This window comes from Pinus tabuliformis, chromosome 1_2, assembly GCF_031772625.1.
Source record: "Pinus tabuliformis cultivar Carrire ecotype Pingquan chromosome 1_2, CPIR1, whole genome shotgun sequence".
In the NCBI taxonomy this organism is placed as follows: Eukaryota; Viridiplantae; Streptophyta; class Pinopsida; order Pinales; family Pinaceae; genus Pinus; species Pinus tabuliformis.
This window is the reverse complement of record NC_142298.1, coordinates 951576733-951594475: the sequence shown is the minus strand read 5'-3', so window position 1 is coordinate 951594475 and position 17743 is coordinate 951576733. Positions and strand designations below refer to the sequence as shown.

General features: G+C 40.5%; 1 protein-coding gene across 1 annotated transcript in view; it reads left to right on the top strand.

The window, feature by feature from the left end:
* LOC149209114 (putative LRR receptor-like serine/threonine-protein kinase At3g47570) overlaps positions 1-17341 on the top strand; it is a 36577-nt gene extending 19236 nt beyond the window's left edge. Inside the window, exon 4 of the mRNA XM_089398521.1 lies at positions 17246-17341. Within this exon, the coding sequence (XP_089254647.1) occupies positions 17246-17341 (96 nt within the window). The remainder of the gene's footprint in view (positions 1-17245) is intronic.
* The last annotated feature ends 402 nt before the right edge of the window (positions 17342-17743 follow it).

Sequence of the window (17743 nt, the reverse complement as noted above, 5' to 3'; positions counted from 1 at the left end):
CTACGCTTGGAGATATGTGGTCCAAACCAAGGCATCAGACTAACCAATTCATAGCGATAGTTCTCAAACTTGTCAGTATGATCGTGTGCACCTTGCCTTATCATCCTAATTTTTCCAGCAAGAAACTCTCCCTTTATCTCATCCTCCAGCTTCTTGACCTCTGCGTCCATCAAAGCGCTTTTCTTCCTTAACCATATCCTTTCTTTTTCAAGTTCGCGGAGTCTAAGGTTTCCCTACTGGATTGCTTCCTCAAGTCCCATGCGTTCAGTTTCTTGCGGCTGTGTGATCCCTCCTTTCCGAGCTTCATAAACCATCGTATCTACGGGTGCTACTATGCGTGGTCTAGGCTTTGCATGCTCCATAGGGATTACATCATCTGCTTCATACTTTAGCGTCAGAAGTGCCTGCGCGGTCAGGGTTTTGCACATGGTCCTATAAGCCCATAGAACCGCTGGTACGCACAGGTCCTAGTGAGTGCGTCTCACATGGTGGATTGTGTTTAGTACTTCGCATACTTTGTCAAGGTCTTCCACGCGGATAATCTTAGGCGCGCTTGGTCTTATCATACTTCCTCGTTCGCGTCATCATTTTTCCTGCTCTTGCTTGTTGGTCCTGTTTCCGATCGCAAGGACGGTGTGCGTTCATGCAGGTTGCGTACCATATGCCTGTACCCATCTGGAGAGGTGGGAACGTAGGTTGTTTCATCCATCATACTCGGCTTTCATATGCATCTAAGGCTTTCCAAACTGCATGAGCATCATCCTTCTTCATTTGCGCTAGTCCTCAGAACTTCTTTGATGCGTACCCCACCATTTTGTAGGCGTAGCGCGCAGTTCCCATTTGAGAGCATCGAAACGCCGCTGTTCTGGCACTTTTGTTTCAAATTTGTTCAGGAAATCATCTACCTCAGTCCATCCATCATACATAGGCAGATCTCTTTCCTCTGTTGCCATGCAACGCAACGAGCTTATCATCATGTTGTAGTTAAGCGTGGTTACCTCGTGTATCCGGTTTTGCCATCGTTTTATCTCCTCGTTCGAATCTGAGATGCAAGAGATTTCACGCTCCCATGAAATCCTGCCATCCACTGTTGGATTCACCCAATCCTGCTCCCGAGCGGTTATCTTGTAGATATAGTCTAGATCATCATCGTTGTCGTTGTCGTGCACTGGCTCTGTGTAGCATGAACCTTCCGAAGGGTCTAAAGATACCACTACACGTAGTGAATTTTTATCAAAAATCATCTTGCACTTCTTTAGATTTATCACGCGATTCATGTCAGTGGCCCAATCTATTGCTAGTAAAGCGAGATAGGGATTGCTGTCATCAACAATCTCTATCACTTTGAAATCTGCAAGTGCACTCGCACCTTTGATATCCACTGTGATTCCCTGCAATCTTCCCATAGGTAGGATCTTTTGTTGGTTCACCATTCGCAATTGAATAGGAGACCATTGCAATGCGGGCCCGCCCATGCGCTCCCATGTCTACTTTGGTAGGATGTTCGCGTCCCATCCTAGATCCAAAATCACTTGATCCATTTCATATTCCCTGATCTGCGCGGTCAATCTCATCTCCCTTCCTATTTGCGTGATATGCTTTCCGAGCTTTCGGACTATGCGCGGTTCTCCTGATCCAACACATCTAGTGATGAGTTCTTGCAGTTCCTTCACCACTTTGCTATCGCACAACAGCTTTATGCATGTCTCTAGAAAGGTAGTGAGCATTAATAGGTCCATCTCTGGTTCTAGTTTGCCTTTACTACCTGAAGTGGAGGCCTCCGTGAAGGTCTTCTTAGCTTCCATGAATGTCTCCTTTACGCACTCCAAATCGAATTCTGGTTCCTTTGTTGGAGCCTTGCGAACCCATGCACTCTCTTCGGGCTGCTTACCTTTGTCATCTCCTATCGTAATACCACTTCGGAGCACGATATTTACATTCGGGTCCTCCTTGTGCGGCTCAGACCTCATCATTTGCAGGTTCTGAGTTGGGGAAGGTTGAAGTGCTCCTTTATCGCGCAACCTCGCTATCAGCGTGGGATAGTCGTCCATCTCATGATCAAACTGGGTACAATATAAGCATGATGGCCTCGTCAAATTTGTACAATCACAGGCATAATGCCTTGGACCTTCGCAATTGTAACAGATCAGCTGTTTGTGACCCCTTCCTGGCCCCATTCCACCTCGACCTCGTTCGGACCCCTGAAATCTAGTGCGCGCCATCCCTGCATTTTGATCGAGGGCTCACATTTCGGTCTGAACTCTATAGGTAGGAGTACGATCCCTCATCAGTTCATAACTTCTACAAGTACACTCACCATGGCCTACTGACCTGCAGAAATTACAGAACAACTGCTGGGACGTCTGTGTATACTTCTGTAATAGATGGCAGTTATCTGTAGCATGCTTCCCTCCTATCTGACAAATCATGCACCATAATGCAGGTGCCGCACTCGGTCCTGCTTGTGCCTCTAGTCTCAATGGCATTGGCCCTCCTCCTACCAGGTAGTTCGCAAAGACTGGACAATGGTCCTTGTCATGTCCCTAGCCTTTGCACTTTATGCACCATACCTCCTCGCACGCTTCTGGGTGAGTTGTCCTGTCTTGTTTCAAACTCTGCATCTCAAGACACAATTTTTTCAACTGCGCATGGATCTGTTGGACCCCCAAGTTAGGATCTTGTATCGGGGTTTCGTGTAGTCTCATTGCGATCTCCAAGGCCTCGGCCTAAGTGGATAGCTTTTGTTGCGATAGCGCATTCCTTAGATGCGGCGTTAGCGATGCTACAAACCATGCGCGGTGTTTCCCATCCGTCAAGGTCATGTTGGCTTCACGAATCATACACTTCAGTCTCTGATCTAGCTCCTAGGGGGTCTCACTTGGAAGCATCACGATTTCCTTAAATCCAATAATCAACCGTGTCTCTGATTTTGGCTTGCTAAATTCCTTGTTTAGCGCAGCTTGGATATCCATGATCCCTACGTTTGGATTGTCATTGGAATGCTTAATGTACCATGTCAGTGCGCGATCTTGCAACGCACTCACCAGCGTTGTCTTCTTTATGTTGTCATCCGTGACTCCTTGTGCTTCCCATACAGCCTTTACCATGAACCAAAATTGGTCTGGATCTTCGTTCCCTACTCCTTTGAACACCGACAACTTTATTGCACTCGCCATATTGAACTGTGGTGGTGGCGGAGGTGGTGTGGGCGAAGATGGGGGTGAAGATGGTGAAACTGGTGGTGGTGTAGGTGGGGGTGGTATGCGTGGAATTCGCTGCCTTATCAGACTGATTGCACTTCTTGGTGAAACTTTCATGAGCTCTTCCTCGCTTTCTCGTGGAGGTGAAATCAAGGGGCTAGTTTCTATCCCTACACTACCTTCGTTTCTATAGATCCTCCCACTTCGCGTAGCCTCAAACATCAATTTATTCGCATAACTCGCTTTTCACATAGTAGCATCTTAATCCAAGTGTTCAAATATTTAACGTACTTACCTCACGGTCGTTTGAGGAAGCGTCATTCTACCTCATTGTAGCTGATTGAAGTATCTACCGCAAACTCACTGATAAACCCTCATATAATTCGATCCAGCCAATGGTCCACAGCGCGCGCGATCCTATCTTCTGATGCTTCCAGTCTGCGCACCAACTCTGGAGTCCACACAATAGGTTTGTCTAGCCTACACCTTCCTTGACTGTCTACTAGCTTTGCGATCCACTCGTTCAACTCAAATGGGAAGGATGCAAAGAAAATTTCATGAATTTCCATATATAATTAGCGCTCTAACCACTCTTCCTTCGATACTCGTGAATTCCTGTTTTCCTGCGCCGCGAACTGGTGAATCTTTCTGTCCACCCACTCTTCAATTTCTTTCTTTGTCGGATTCCAGTGACACGAAATTAGACATCTCTTATGCAGATCCTGGTCATGGCAACGGAACCATTTGTTGGCTTATTGGGGCCTGGCCCAGGTTCAGAGTTGAGTTAGCCAAACAAATCCTAGTACTATTGGCACTTTCGGCAACAGTTTGCGGAGCGCGGACTGAGGTCTCACCCAAAGTAGTATGGGAGGGTGGTAGAACGAGGTTTCTGCACCCTAGAGATATTTGATGAGCTCAAGTGGTCCACGGTTTGACCCTGTGCACACATCGCTATGTGCACTTTCCCGTACCTTGCAACCTGAGATGCTGCCTTCGTGAAACCCTACTCGGGGGCCGAACGCTGTTATTACCCAAGTCTTTATTAATATTCCAATGTTAATTGATTATTTTAGCCTACTTGTGTGCTTTAAGTTATACTTAACAACATAAATCATTCATACAGGTGAGCGGAGTAAATAAACAGTATATTTGCAAGTTATATCAAACATGCATTAACCCAAGAACAGATACACAAATTGGTAACAAAACTTCTCTTTATTAATTTCTTCCTCGGTTACAGACTTGACTTTGTCTTGCGCACTTAGCTGCAAGGGTCCGCACACTCAGCTGCAGGCTACTAGGCCTCTACGCACTTAATTGCAGAGCCTTCTCCTACTTTACGACCCAAGGACGCACTTCACCTAGTTACTTAGACTCTTGCTCTTCTCTTCTTTCTACTACTTCGCTCCTCCCTTTTACACTTAGAGCCTCACTCTATTTATACAATCCCATGTCCGCGGATCATCAGTAGGCTGACATTACATTACAAGACTAGGGCGGACAACCCTGTGACTCTATCATACATTTCGCGCTCTGCATTGTCAATTCGCAGAGTCTTTAAAACAATATCGGGTCAAAACTTGGGATTTGAGCCCCAAAACATGCCTTGGGGGGATTCCATGCTCAACATCTATTGTAATGTGCCATGGAGGTGAGTGGTGAAGGCTCGCTTGGCTGGCATGGCTAGGTTTTGGCCAAGGGATTAGTGGAATACCATTAGTTGGGTTTTTTACTGAAGCTCAAGTTTTCTAAAGGTAAAAATTATTTGCAGATTGTGTTTATGTTTTATGATTATTGCTTGTTAATTTACTAATTATCTCATAAAATATTTTATTTCTCTTTGGTAAATTTCTACATTTTCATCTTAGGTATTTGGATGATTATGATTGTAACCCATCAAAAGATGCACCAAATTCTTGTTGACTACTTCTGTCTGCCCATCTATATGAGCATGGAATTATATAGATCTCTTTAACTTCGTGGCCATCTTCTCCCACAATGTAGTCCATAATGCACATAGAAATCCTTTTTCCCTATTTAAAACTATGCTCCTGAGTATCCCAAAGTGCAGCCAAACCTGTCTAAAGAAAAAGTTTACCACTTCTTTCCGTTGATGGCCTTTTTATAGGCCATTAAAGCACACATCTTGCTAAATCCTGAACTACCACAAACAAGTATTCATGTCCCTTCTTGGTTGTCTGTAAAACTCCCACAAAATCCAGGGAAATGCATTCCCAAGGATGAGCAGGTACAAGTAAGGGATTATATTGACCTTGTTTCTTATTACTAGGATTGTTGATAAAACAAATCATGCATTCTCATACAAACCTAGCTACTTGTTCTTGCGTCTTGAACTAATACAAATACTTTTGCGATTTGGCTAATGTCTTCCCTATACCAAAGTTCCCTACATCCTTGGAGTTGTGAGCCTCTTTAATCAACTACAATCACTCACCTTTACAAACACATAACTTATCTAGCTTGTAGAGTAACCCATCTTAGAGATGATAGTCAAATGTGTTGTCACCATCATGCACATGACTCCAGATATGCAATTGTTGAAACACCTCCTTGAGGTCCCCATCCTCTGCATATGCCTCTTTGTATGGATCATGGGTGAATGAATATCTTATCCATGATAACCCCTAGAAATAATTTTCAGTTTGATTAATCATTTTAGATAGGGTTTTATGTTTAGGTTTATGTAAAATCTGTCATATGGTACATTTAGTGTTTGATAGGGTCATCATAAAAGAGGAAAGGTCACGATTCCATTTGTTTTTAGGTCACCGTTTCATAATTGAGTTGTCTGACAATTTTACAAACTTTCATAGCAACTCCAGTTCAACAAACCAATAATTTGCTACGAAAGTACCTGATAATTCCATAGAAAAATGGTACATCCTAACACTTGTCTCTCTACGAAAGTTCGTTGTTGTGTAACAATATTAATTTAAAAGATTGTTAGTGATGTTAGAGTTGTGATGAGTCATAAAAAACCTTTATTCTCGTGTCCTCCACTTCTTTTCATTCATCCTTAACTGTCCTTTTCCACTTTATACCATCTGTTGCTATCAAAAGTTCACAACTGCTGTCACTGTAATAGGGTTTTGCACTATCAAAACGAGTCTAGCAGTGGTGTGAGTGTGGTATAGGTGTTCTTAAAATGATTTGGAGATAAAGAGGAAGCAAATCACAAGCATCTCCTGACGTGTTGATAACATGGCATCTAGAAAACAATACAAAGGAGGTGTTGTAGTGCGTTATGAGCCCACAGATATGAAATTGCTTGAAGAAGACCCAGCTTTTGTACAGTCATTTTCCAATGTGGGATATCTATGATTTAGCCAAAAATTGTAGGGTTTTCATGCACAAGTCACTAAGGACTTCGCCGTCAATTTCACCGGGATTGGAACGAAGGTTGGCATATTTAGTTTGACTGTCTCTCCAGAAACCATTGCCCATGGTACTGAAATACCAAGGTTAGGGGAGACATGGTTTAAAGTCCAGAAGTTCCAGCTACAGAATTGGGATGGATTTTTGAAGGAAGAACATCGAGGGATTGATATGACAACGGGAATCTCCAGAACCTGCCTTAAGGAGCATTATTCCAAGTTTCTGATGGTTATTCAAAAATATTTTACATGTGAAGGTATGTTCCATATGGTCTACCAGTACCACTTTAGGTTGCTACTACACTTCACAGGTAAAAAACCCTTAGATATCCCCTTCTATCTCTTCAGAAGTCTAGGGAAAATGGCTGACAAGGTTCAAGCTAAACCAGACACAAGTAGTACCTCTGTTTTTCATCATGGACTTATCAAATTGCTAGTGGTTGAAGAGTTAAATAGATTAAATAGAGATTGGCTTACCTTTTTATTCTTAAGTGGATATGAATTATATGTTTCTACCCCCTCTATAAGAACTCCAAAATCTAAATCCACAACCCCTAGAAAAGAGCAGTAACCAATAGCAGAGAAACCTGTAATTGAGGCTTCCACAAGCACTAAAAGGAGGATTACCAGAAGAGAGAGTAGAAAATAGAGTACAAAGAAGGGCAAGCTAACTGATATTGTAGAAGCTATAGAAATTGAAGAAAGCCCAGTTGAGCAACCTATAGAAGTGACTCAAATTGAAACCAAGAAGAAAATTAAGAGGGCTAAGAAATTATATTTTACCCAAGAAGAACATGGTTTCATTTTTAGGCCAAGGAAACCTGTCATAAGATCAATGTAGCAAGGAGAGGAGATACCTGAAGTACCATTGGACAAAACAAATCCATCAAAGAAGCCAGTAAAGAAAAAGAAAGGAAATGAGGTTGTTCAAGAAAAAGTGAAATAGAGGTTCTACAGGAACAATTAAGAGAAGATAGACAAGAAGTTATCAAAACCAAACTTGAGTTTGAAGAATGGAAAAATGAAGTGTCAAAGCAGATAGAATTTTATGATGAAATTGCAGACAACTCTAAAATGATGGTAAGGAGGTCTTTGCCTTTGAAAAAAATGTTGGAGCATATGTATAAAAGGAATAGTTGGTCACAAGTAGATAGGAAAAGCTTACAGGGACAAGTCACAACACTGGAAACTCAAATTGAAATGATCAAGGTTGAACTCAAAAAGAGAAATCTCAAGATCATTGCTGAAGTAGATGCTACTCCATGATATGGTAAAATTCTCAATTTTTTCTTCACTATACCTAAACCAATAAACTCAACCTTATATATAGTCAACATGGTATTAGGAGTAATAAGGAGGCATTAAGAATCATGAAAATTTGAAAAACTCAGAATTTTGAACTTTCGTAGCAACTCCCCATAATGAAGTTGAGAATTTGCTACGAAACTATTGTAGCTTTCCATGGAGGTTAAGGCTGGTCTAAAATTCAGAAAAGTAAGTTCTAAAGGCATATGTTTAGCTTACAAACATCAAAGAAGACCTCAGAACTAGAAGAGAAAGAAAAGAGGTAGCATAAGGGTGTTTTTTGAAGTTGCTACCAAAGTTTGCTATGAAACTGCTGAAGACTCTATTTTTTGCTACGAAACTATAAAACTCTATTTTTTCTACCTTTTTTGAAGATTTTGAATATCAAGCATCCAAGCTCTAGATGGATTATAGATCATGAAGGGTGTTTGGGCAAATTATAGAAATATAATTTGAGAGACATAAATCATCAACCAGGGGTAGGTAACCTTATGAGATGTTGCGCAAAATATATGCAGGCTAATAATTTAAGTGTTTTTCTAAACAAAACCACTCACACACAGATTCAACATCTCTTTTCCTCATCAACACTTAGCAACAAAGGCTATGGAGTCGATTTAATCATCCCTCTACAACACCTAAAATTGCTGATCCTGATCAGAAAAAGATAATGGATCAATCAAACAACAATTCAGCCAATTCAACATTTCGCAATGTAAATTAAAGCTTGATCAAATAACTCCAAACATATTCATCAAATAAGCTTCACCATTTAACCATCATACATGTGCTGCTACAAATTAGAAAATAGGAATGAAAGTTGTGTAATAATTATATCAATTCATAAAAATAATTAAAGGAAACACAAATCTGCAACTATTGGAGTTGTGAGTAAAGGGGGTCCTTCCTTACTCACAACCCCTTCAACTGCTAAAGAAGTTTACACAATGATATCTACAGAACATGGAATTTTATACTAATATGGAAAAATATTACAGTGATACAGAAGTCTGGTATATCCTCCCCCCCTTTTTGCAATTGAAACATAAAAGTATTTATACAAGTGTAGAGGCATAAACTTGACCGAATTAGGAAAACTAACATACTACAACTGTTTACTCACAATAACTGGAAAATATAATAAAAATAGACATGATAAGTTGATCCATGACTGAAAGAATTGATCAAACTGATCTCATTGAGTTGTTGGAGCTATTTCCCAATATGGCCATCTATGAGAGCACTCAAGGTCTAGGCAGTTTCGGTGGAAGTTTTGAGGTAGCCAATAGGACAACATCCATGTAATAGGACTTCTTAACATAACTGATGTTTTCATTCTCTTCGAGGCTAATCGGAACATACTAAACCATCGAGATCGTTGCAAGAAATCAGAGTGGTTGCAAGAAATCAACGTTTCTAAGGTAATCCTGCAGAATCCCCTTGCTCTAGTCCAGGCTTCCATGCTCTTTTCGAAGGAAGGGTGCATAAATGTCCTTGTTGAATCGCTAGTTTTTAAGCCAACGCTCTCCTTCCTATGGAATTTGTCACGCGGAAAGAGTCGTCTTTGCGGACAAAGCTGACCTCCCTAGAAACTAAAGTGTTTCTAGTGACAAACAAGACAATTAAGAACTATCCTTCTCTAAATATGCATTTACAATATAAGTAATCAAGTGTTTAGATCCTACCTTTAGTCCAACGCTGTTGTAGTAGTCCAGCCTCGTCGATCCGGATGAGCTCCTCCTTCTCTTCGAAACCTGCATTCACTAACAAGAAAACGATTAAATAGCACCTGAATAACTCATAAAATAAAACATATTTAACATACAGACCAAGGAGTATATGAAACAACTCATAAATAACAAATTGTTGAGAAGAATGGACTTATTTGTATTAATAGGAAACAAAAGAAACCTTACAACCTGAGCCTTGGTGTTGTGCAGGTCCCTCCCAGGGTCCAGCAAGAGTTCTCCTTTACTCTGATCAGCTCACCCACTTCCAAATGAAACAAGAAAGGATGGGAATCTCTCCTCACAAGCTTCTACAAGGAAGTCCTAATTCCGGCAGCATCTACCCTTAGGAATGTTCAGCTTTCAACCTCCCCTCCCTCTGGCCCAATGCCTATATTTATAGTGCTTTAGAGGAAGTTAATTAGGTCCACCATGAATGGGATAAGCCCCTCTTTCAATGGGATAGCTCCCCTCTTCATGGGATAAGTTCCTCTTTCTTTGGGGTGCATGAACCATCTGGAGGCGCTCAATACACGTCAAACCATCTTCTAGAATGCTCTAGATTTGACCACAAGTAACTTTTTTAAGATGAAACTCGCGCCTTTTGACCTTTACAGGGGTACGCACCCACCCCTTTACATACAGAGCGTACAAGTACGCAGGTATTGTGAACTTGGGTTGCGTACACGCAGGTAAGGCTAAGAGAAACTGCGTACCCAAAGATAATTGACTTTAAATGACTTTTCTCTCTTTCTTGGAGTTTGACATGAAGAGCAGAGGTATGAGACTTGCCAAGGAGGATAGTATGACAGTTGATGGAGCCATACTTACTGCAAATAGTCATGGTGACATTTTTTAGTGTAACAGATTGCCCCCTAAAGTGCGAAGCCTGTAGTAGATTAGGGTTTTATATCATCTAGGAAGGGTGAAGTACTTTATCATTTCAAGGAGTATCTCGTGGAGAGCCCAGTCAGAACCTACAAATATTCAACACAAAATACATATAAGATCATATCATCGCTGAGGTAGGCATTCCCATACTCAGATTGAAAACTTTAACTAACAATCTAACTACTGCTCTGATACATGAAAAGAACTATGCTCGGATCCGGTTTCATGTTTACGCAAGCTTGAAACGAAAAACTATGCTTGTTATAAGTTCACATGCCCCCAGCATAATGACGCAAAACGAGGTACATGCTACCCAAGCTTCATTGCATTCAATGAGGTGGATGGAATGAAGCTTTACTTTCAAGATCTTGGAAAGACTTGTGGGAGTTGTTTCATTTTTAGTGAGGTTGACACAGGAAAAGAACTATCCTCAAAACCCTTGTTTCATTTTTTAAACAAGCTTGACACAAGATAAGGAACTATGCTCATAACTACTCTCTACAATCTACCTAACAAAAAACTCTATTCTAAAAACCTTGATTCATTTTTTAACGAGCTTGACACAAGACAAGGAACTATGCTCTTAAAATCCTTGATTCATTTTTAAACGAGCTTGACACAAGACAAGGAACTTTGCTCGTGACTACTCTCTAAAATCTACCTATCTAACCTATCCTTGTTTCATTTTTTAACGAGCTTGACACAAGATAAGGAACTGTGCTCAAGAAGTTCGCATGCCCCCAGCATAATGACGCAAATCAAGGTACATGCCCCCCAAGCTTCATTTCATTCAACCAGTTGGATGGAATGAAGCTTTACTTTCAAGATCTTGTAAAGATTCGACTTGAAAAGGGAGTTGTTTAATTTTTTAACGAGGTTGACACAAGAAAAGAACTATCCTCTTACTCACTGATTCATTTTTTAACGAGGTCGACACAGTAAAAGGAACTTTCCTCGTACACACTGATTCATTCTTTTAACGAGGTTGACACAGTAAAAGGAACTTTCCTCACACTTCCTACTTTCTACAATCTACCTATATATACTACTACCTACCCGATTCATTTTTTAACGAGGTTGACACAGTAAAAGGAACTTTCCTCGGAACATTGATCATGGCTTCCAACTGGAAGAAAGACATGTCAATGGACACACCTTGATCATGGCTTCCAAGAGGTCTTCATCAGAAGGAAGAATAGTTATTTGGAAGGGACACATGTCAAGGGACTCAAAAGGGATAAGAACATCGTGTTCAAGTAATCCCATAGAGTTTTCCATGTCAATTACCGGATTTAAATCAAAGGAAGATGAGCAAACAGTGAGAGGCTCACTTACATCGGTAACTGAAAACATGGGACCAGTTGCCACATAATTAACCCGTGGCGGGGTAGATACCACTTTAGAATTAGGAACAGTTAGGGGTGTCATATTATTGGTAGTTGAAACAAGACTAGGGAACGAAAGCTGGTCTATAGTCACAATATTACCATTGTGAGGGAAAAACATCACACGAAAGAGTGTCGATACGACAGCTTTCATTGCATAAACATAGTCTCGCCCAAGGAGTAAATTGAAATCCAAGGGACCTTGAACTACTATAAGATCAATACAGATAGTTTTACCTTCCAAGGTAATAGAAAACTTAGGAAGGATCCCTAAAGGTTCACTAATGGTTCTGTTAAAAGCTTTCAGATTCTGTGTAATAGGCACAAGCTGAGGGGAACCCAAAGCTTTCCAAACAGTTGAGGATAAAATACTAACAGAAGCACCTTCATCTACCTGTGTACGATGTATGTCCCTACCACCAGCCTTGACAATGATTTGGAAAGGGATGGAGGAAGGAAGACGAGTTTCTGTTAGTCTATTCCAATCAAAGGAAAAGACCTCAGTGCTTGGAGGGGGTTCTGTAGAAATAGGTGAAATGCCCCCCGGCATAGAAGAATCCGATGTAACAAGAAGAACATTAGCGGTATGAAATTCACTCTCGAAAGGGAGAGTGTGATCGACCGATTGTGAAATTGAATCGACCACTTGATCAACTAATGGATCATCAACCTGAGTGACATGAGTTTCACTCTCCAATGGAAGAGTGTGATCGTCTGTACTTGAAATTAGATCAATCACTCCGTCAGTTGATGGTAGGTTGGGAGAAAGTTTACGGTAAACAGTTGGAAATTCTTGTTGTGGAACAGTAAGGTTGTCCAACAATTTTGAGGTTTCATCCATGTGAGGGCAAATGTGAGTTTGATGACTCCATTTGCATAACTTACAAGGAAACCTAACTTTACCCTTTTTCCCAGGAACCTGACTATCACTGGTTGATGGATCAATGGAAAGTTGATGAGATTTTTCTGACCATACTTCCAAGACCTTTGAAATACCAGGACAATTGATAAGGAAGTGGTCACCCTTACAAAGCCTGCAAGGGTATTTTGGTTTACGATGCATGTTGGAGTTTTCCTCAACACCACTAACACTTACAACCATGGTTGGTTGGTTGACTTCTTTCTTATCTTTCTTCTTCTTCTTCTTCTTCTTCTTCCCTTTCTTCTTCTTCTTAGCCACCTGGTTACTAGCATCAAGGCTTTTACCCAGCGAAGAGGAAGAAATGGAGGAAGAAAAATTAGGCGAAGAAGGTAAAGGGTCAACAGAAGGTTGGTGATGTTGAGATGGTGAACTCTGTTGAGGTAAAGCATTCGGTTGAGGTGGAACAATTGGAGTATTTGGGGCCAACGAAGTTGAAAATAACCATATCGGTAAACCTATTGTAAATCCAGGTAATGACAAAGTAGCCATGTAAGGAGGACCAACATTTCCAAAGTAAGGAAAAGTACTAGGATTCTCGTTAGGAGGGGTTCCTAGGTTGATAAATTCCGGAACATTTGCCATTATATTCAACTTCAGTGAATTTTATTAACAATTTAAAACTAAAATTAACAATTCACACTTCACACCTAACAATTAAAATTCACAATTCACACCTATGGTCTCTAAAAGTAAAAACAAACAAATTAACACGCGCTATCAAATCTAGGAGTCAAACCACTCACAAACAGTAACCTTCCGAACCGAAAACACTAGTTGGTGATGAAATCCAACATCGCAGAATTCAGTACAGAAGTGGCGGGTGGAACAGTTACCCCGACAACCTGCTTAATGAATAGACTGGACCAAGTTCCTCCACTTTAACCGTCTCGAGTGAAGTGAACCCCCCAGAAAATCCAAGTGAGTCTAGCCGACGTCTGCTCCAGGTACAGTGGGATCTTCCCTCCACCGTCACCTTGGGTAGAACCCTAAAGATAATGGTCACTAAGGTCACCAACAGCAACAAATATACCTGGGGGAACAATCTATGATCCGATAGCATGCAAGGGCAGAGTAACAAGCTCAATCCCCTTGCCGGCTCCTTTACAATAATCCAAGGTTTACCGACAAGTGACCCCAGGCTCCTCGACAATGGTCAATCTGAGGTTTACCGTTTGTAGTACGTGCGTATCTGGCGTCGTTCCCAATGAAGGAGGATTGATCCCCTCACTGGTTCAGACACGATCTCGTGCTTCTCCTTTAAGAGGAGCTTTCCTAGTGCATAAATGTAACAGTTGGATTTATCCTACCACAAGATGAGCTACTTGTTTGGTTTTGCTGTCTTGGAGAGTTAATTACTCTCCTACTCCAAGACACTAGCCTGATCTATGTTGGTGTATCAGAGCCCTAGAAATGTAAAAATTGCTAGATGAATTTTAATTAAGCGCTGTGTTATTAAGGCTGTTATTACTCAAATGGGTAAATGGATACAAAACCAATGGTGTTATGACCCGACTCAACTGAATGCAATCGAATATGATAATGTAATCTTTTCAATTCGATGAATCCTAACTAAAGTAAGGAGAGAGTTTCCATTCACTTCCAACAACGCAAAAAATTGATCACTAAGAGAAAATATAACAAATTCTCTAATGCACTAATTTCATCAAGAAAAACTAATGCAAATCAATCCCAAAATAGTTTTTTTTTATTTTTTATTTTTGTGTAAATTCAAAGCAAAGAAAACTGATCTAAATCTATGATTGATTTTTCAGAATGTAAACTATGCAATTGTAATCTATGCACAATTCACTTGAAAAGTATGCAAATGTAATCTATGCACATTTTTCATTCATATTCTGAAAATGAGAATTCTAATTATGCAAATGTGATCTATGCAAGAGAATTCTCAAACACAAGATGATTCTAATGTAATCTAAGAACCAATCAAGTGCAAGTCGAGAAAACTGGGTGAGAGTTCCAAAGATCAAAAATAAAAACACTCAAAGGCGATTAACACTCATACACAATTTAGCCCCCCCCGGCGAATGAGGGGGGAATTTTTTTGCAAAAACAAAAGCAAAAAGATGCAAAATTGTGAAAAGACTGAGAGAAACCTCCAGGTAATGACCAAAGGAAATCAAATCAAGAATTTCTCAAAAAGAGACTCAAAACACCCAATTGATGAAAGCTTAAAGCAGGAATGCCAATGAAATTAACCTAAAGTGAAAGCTTCTGACAGGTAACTAGTGGATCTGGGCAGCAATAAATAAGCTATAAACAAGATCTAATAAGTAAAAAAGGAAAAAATGGAATTTTCTAAACTTTTGACAGGGTACGCAGGCAGCCTGTTTGCACAGGTGCGGCCACGCTCTGTGTACAAAGTGCTTAACGCAGAGGGTGCGTACTGCTCTCAAAACCAAGAAAAATAAAAACTAACTTAACCCTAAGCTATTCCACCCAAATTCACAGTCAATCAGTCAAAAACCAGAAAGAAATCGAATTTTCTCAAATCAAAGTATCAATCAAAAGAGAAGTCAATCAAATCCATGGATTCCCCAGTGGAGTCGCCATTTTGTCATGCGGAAAGAGTCGATTTTGCGGACAAGACCAACCTCCCTAGAAGCTTAAGGCTTTCTAGTGACAAACAAGACAATTAAGAGCAATCCTTCTCTAAATATGCATTTACAATATAAGAAATCAAGTGTTTAGATCCTACCTGTAACCCAACGCTGTTGTAGTAGTCCAGCCTCGTCGATCCAGATGAGCTCCTCCTTCTCTTCGAAACCTGCATTCACTAACAATCAAACGATTAAATAGCACCTGAATATCTCATAAAATAAAACATATTTAACATACAGACCAAGGAGTATATGAAACAATTCATAAATAACAAATTGTTGAGAAGAATGGACTTATTTGTATTAATAGGAAACAAAAGAAACCATTACAACCTGAGCCTTGGTGTTGTGCAGGTCCCTCCCAGGGTCCAACAAGAGTTCTCCTTTACTTTGATCAGCTCACCCACTTCCAAATGAAACAAGAAAGGATGGGAATCTCTCCTCACAAGCTTCTACAAGGAAGTCCTAATTCCAACAGCATCTACCCTTAGGAATGTTCAGCTTTCAACCTCTCCTCCCTCTGGCCTAATGCCTGTATTTATAGTGCTTTGGAGGAAGTTAATCAGGTCCACCATGAATGGGATAAGCCCCTCTTTCAATGGGATAGCTCCCCTCTTCATGGGATAAGTTCCTCTTTCTTTGGGGTGCATGAACCATCTGGAGGCGCTCAATACACGTCAAACCATCTTCTAGAATGCTCTAGATTTGACCACAAGTAACTTTTTTGAAGTAAAACTCGCGCCTTTTGACCTTTACAGGAGTACGCACCCACCCCTTTACAGACAGAGCGTACAAGTACACAGGTACTGTGAACTTGAGGTGCGTACACGCAGGTAAGGTTAAGAGAAACTGCGTAACCATAGTTAATTGACTTTTCAAGGACTTTCTCTCTTTCTTGGAGTTTGACATGAGGAGCAGAGGTATAAGACTTGCCAAGGAGGATAGTATGACAGTTGATGGAGGCATACTAACTGCAGATAGTCATGGTGACAAATTTTAGTGTAACAGAATTCGATAAGCTTGAGCTACCAGATCCTTTGTCAATCTGAACTTAATATTACCCACCTGCGCCCTGTCGCCATTCTAGTTTAGAGAGAAAGACGTCATCACCTCTGAGTTATGCCCGCTAAAATTTAGGAACAAAGGAAACCATCCTACCTTCTCCAACCTTGCCTTACTCTGTGGGCAAGAATCCAGTAATGCAGGACCTTGAGGTTTGAACCTAATGGCAGACCACATTTTCAGCAATAGCTAGGAGTGGCAGATAACAAAGTTTGATCTAGTTCGCTGATATGCTTGTAAGACAAAGCAAGATAATTAAAAAATTGATAAGAACAAGAATGGTTCAATTTAAGAAAGTTGTAGGGTAATGAGGCAACCTCGAACGAATGGAATGTGATCATGATTTCCATCATGATCTGTTCTGCGGGATAAGTGTTGGGAAGATAACCGATGTACACATCAGAATAATAATCGGGAATGGGAACTCATGTTATGACACAAACGGCTCATAGCCACCTTATTTCGCGAGGGTGGCCATGACTCGTACTCATGCAAATTCAAAATTTTCATACCATTACCTTTTTACCTTAAGTATTCTGATGCCAAACATACCTACTCGATCTTACCTTACAACAGTCGAGTACCTTGGGTGATGAATGCACTTTCTTTGGAATAATAAACCACTTCAAAACCATATCATATGTAAGATCGTGTAATTACATGGCCTCATCTAATGATGAAGATGATTAGTACTTTCCATATTCTTTAGGATAATGTTCTGTTTGAAATTCGTTCTTCAGGAAATAAGTGATTTGATGCAGGAAATGCAACTGCTGAACTTCTCTGCAGGAAATCCTTCTACAGGAAACCATGTCTTCCCTTTTTCTCTTGTATAGTTTACTGCACATGAATATAGGTGTTGAGGTCGAATGTGTAGTAATATTGCTGGATTACCAACCATTAAGGTCAGCTTTTAACCAATGTGAGGTCCATCACCATTAATGAAAGCGAGGACCAAGGCACCTTCGATGCATCCTATCAGTTGTGAATGTATGATCTATTTTCGAACCCCCTGTAGGATCCAACAATTAAGGAGACATGATGAATCTCCATTTCTGCTGACAAGATAGTTTGTCATTAAAGTATAGAAGCTTCAAGGCATCAAAAGTCTCTAATATTGAACCCAGATAATTTGTTGATGTTGATGGGCCAAGATTGTTGGAAGGAGGGCCTTAAGAGATCCCACATTAGTCCAACACGAGCAAACCAAAATTAACTGAAAGAAATATTTTATTTTG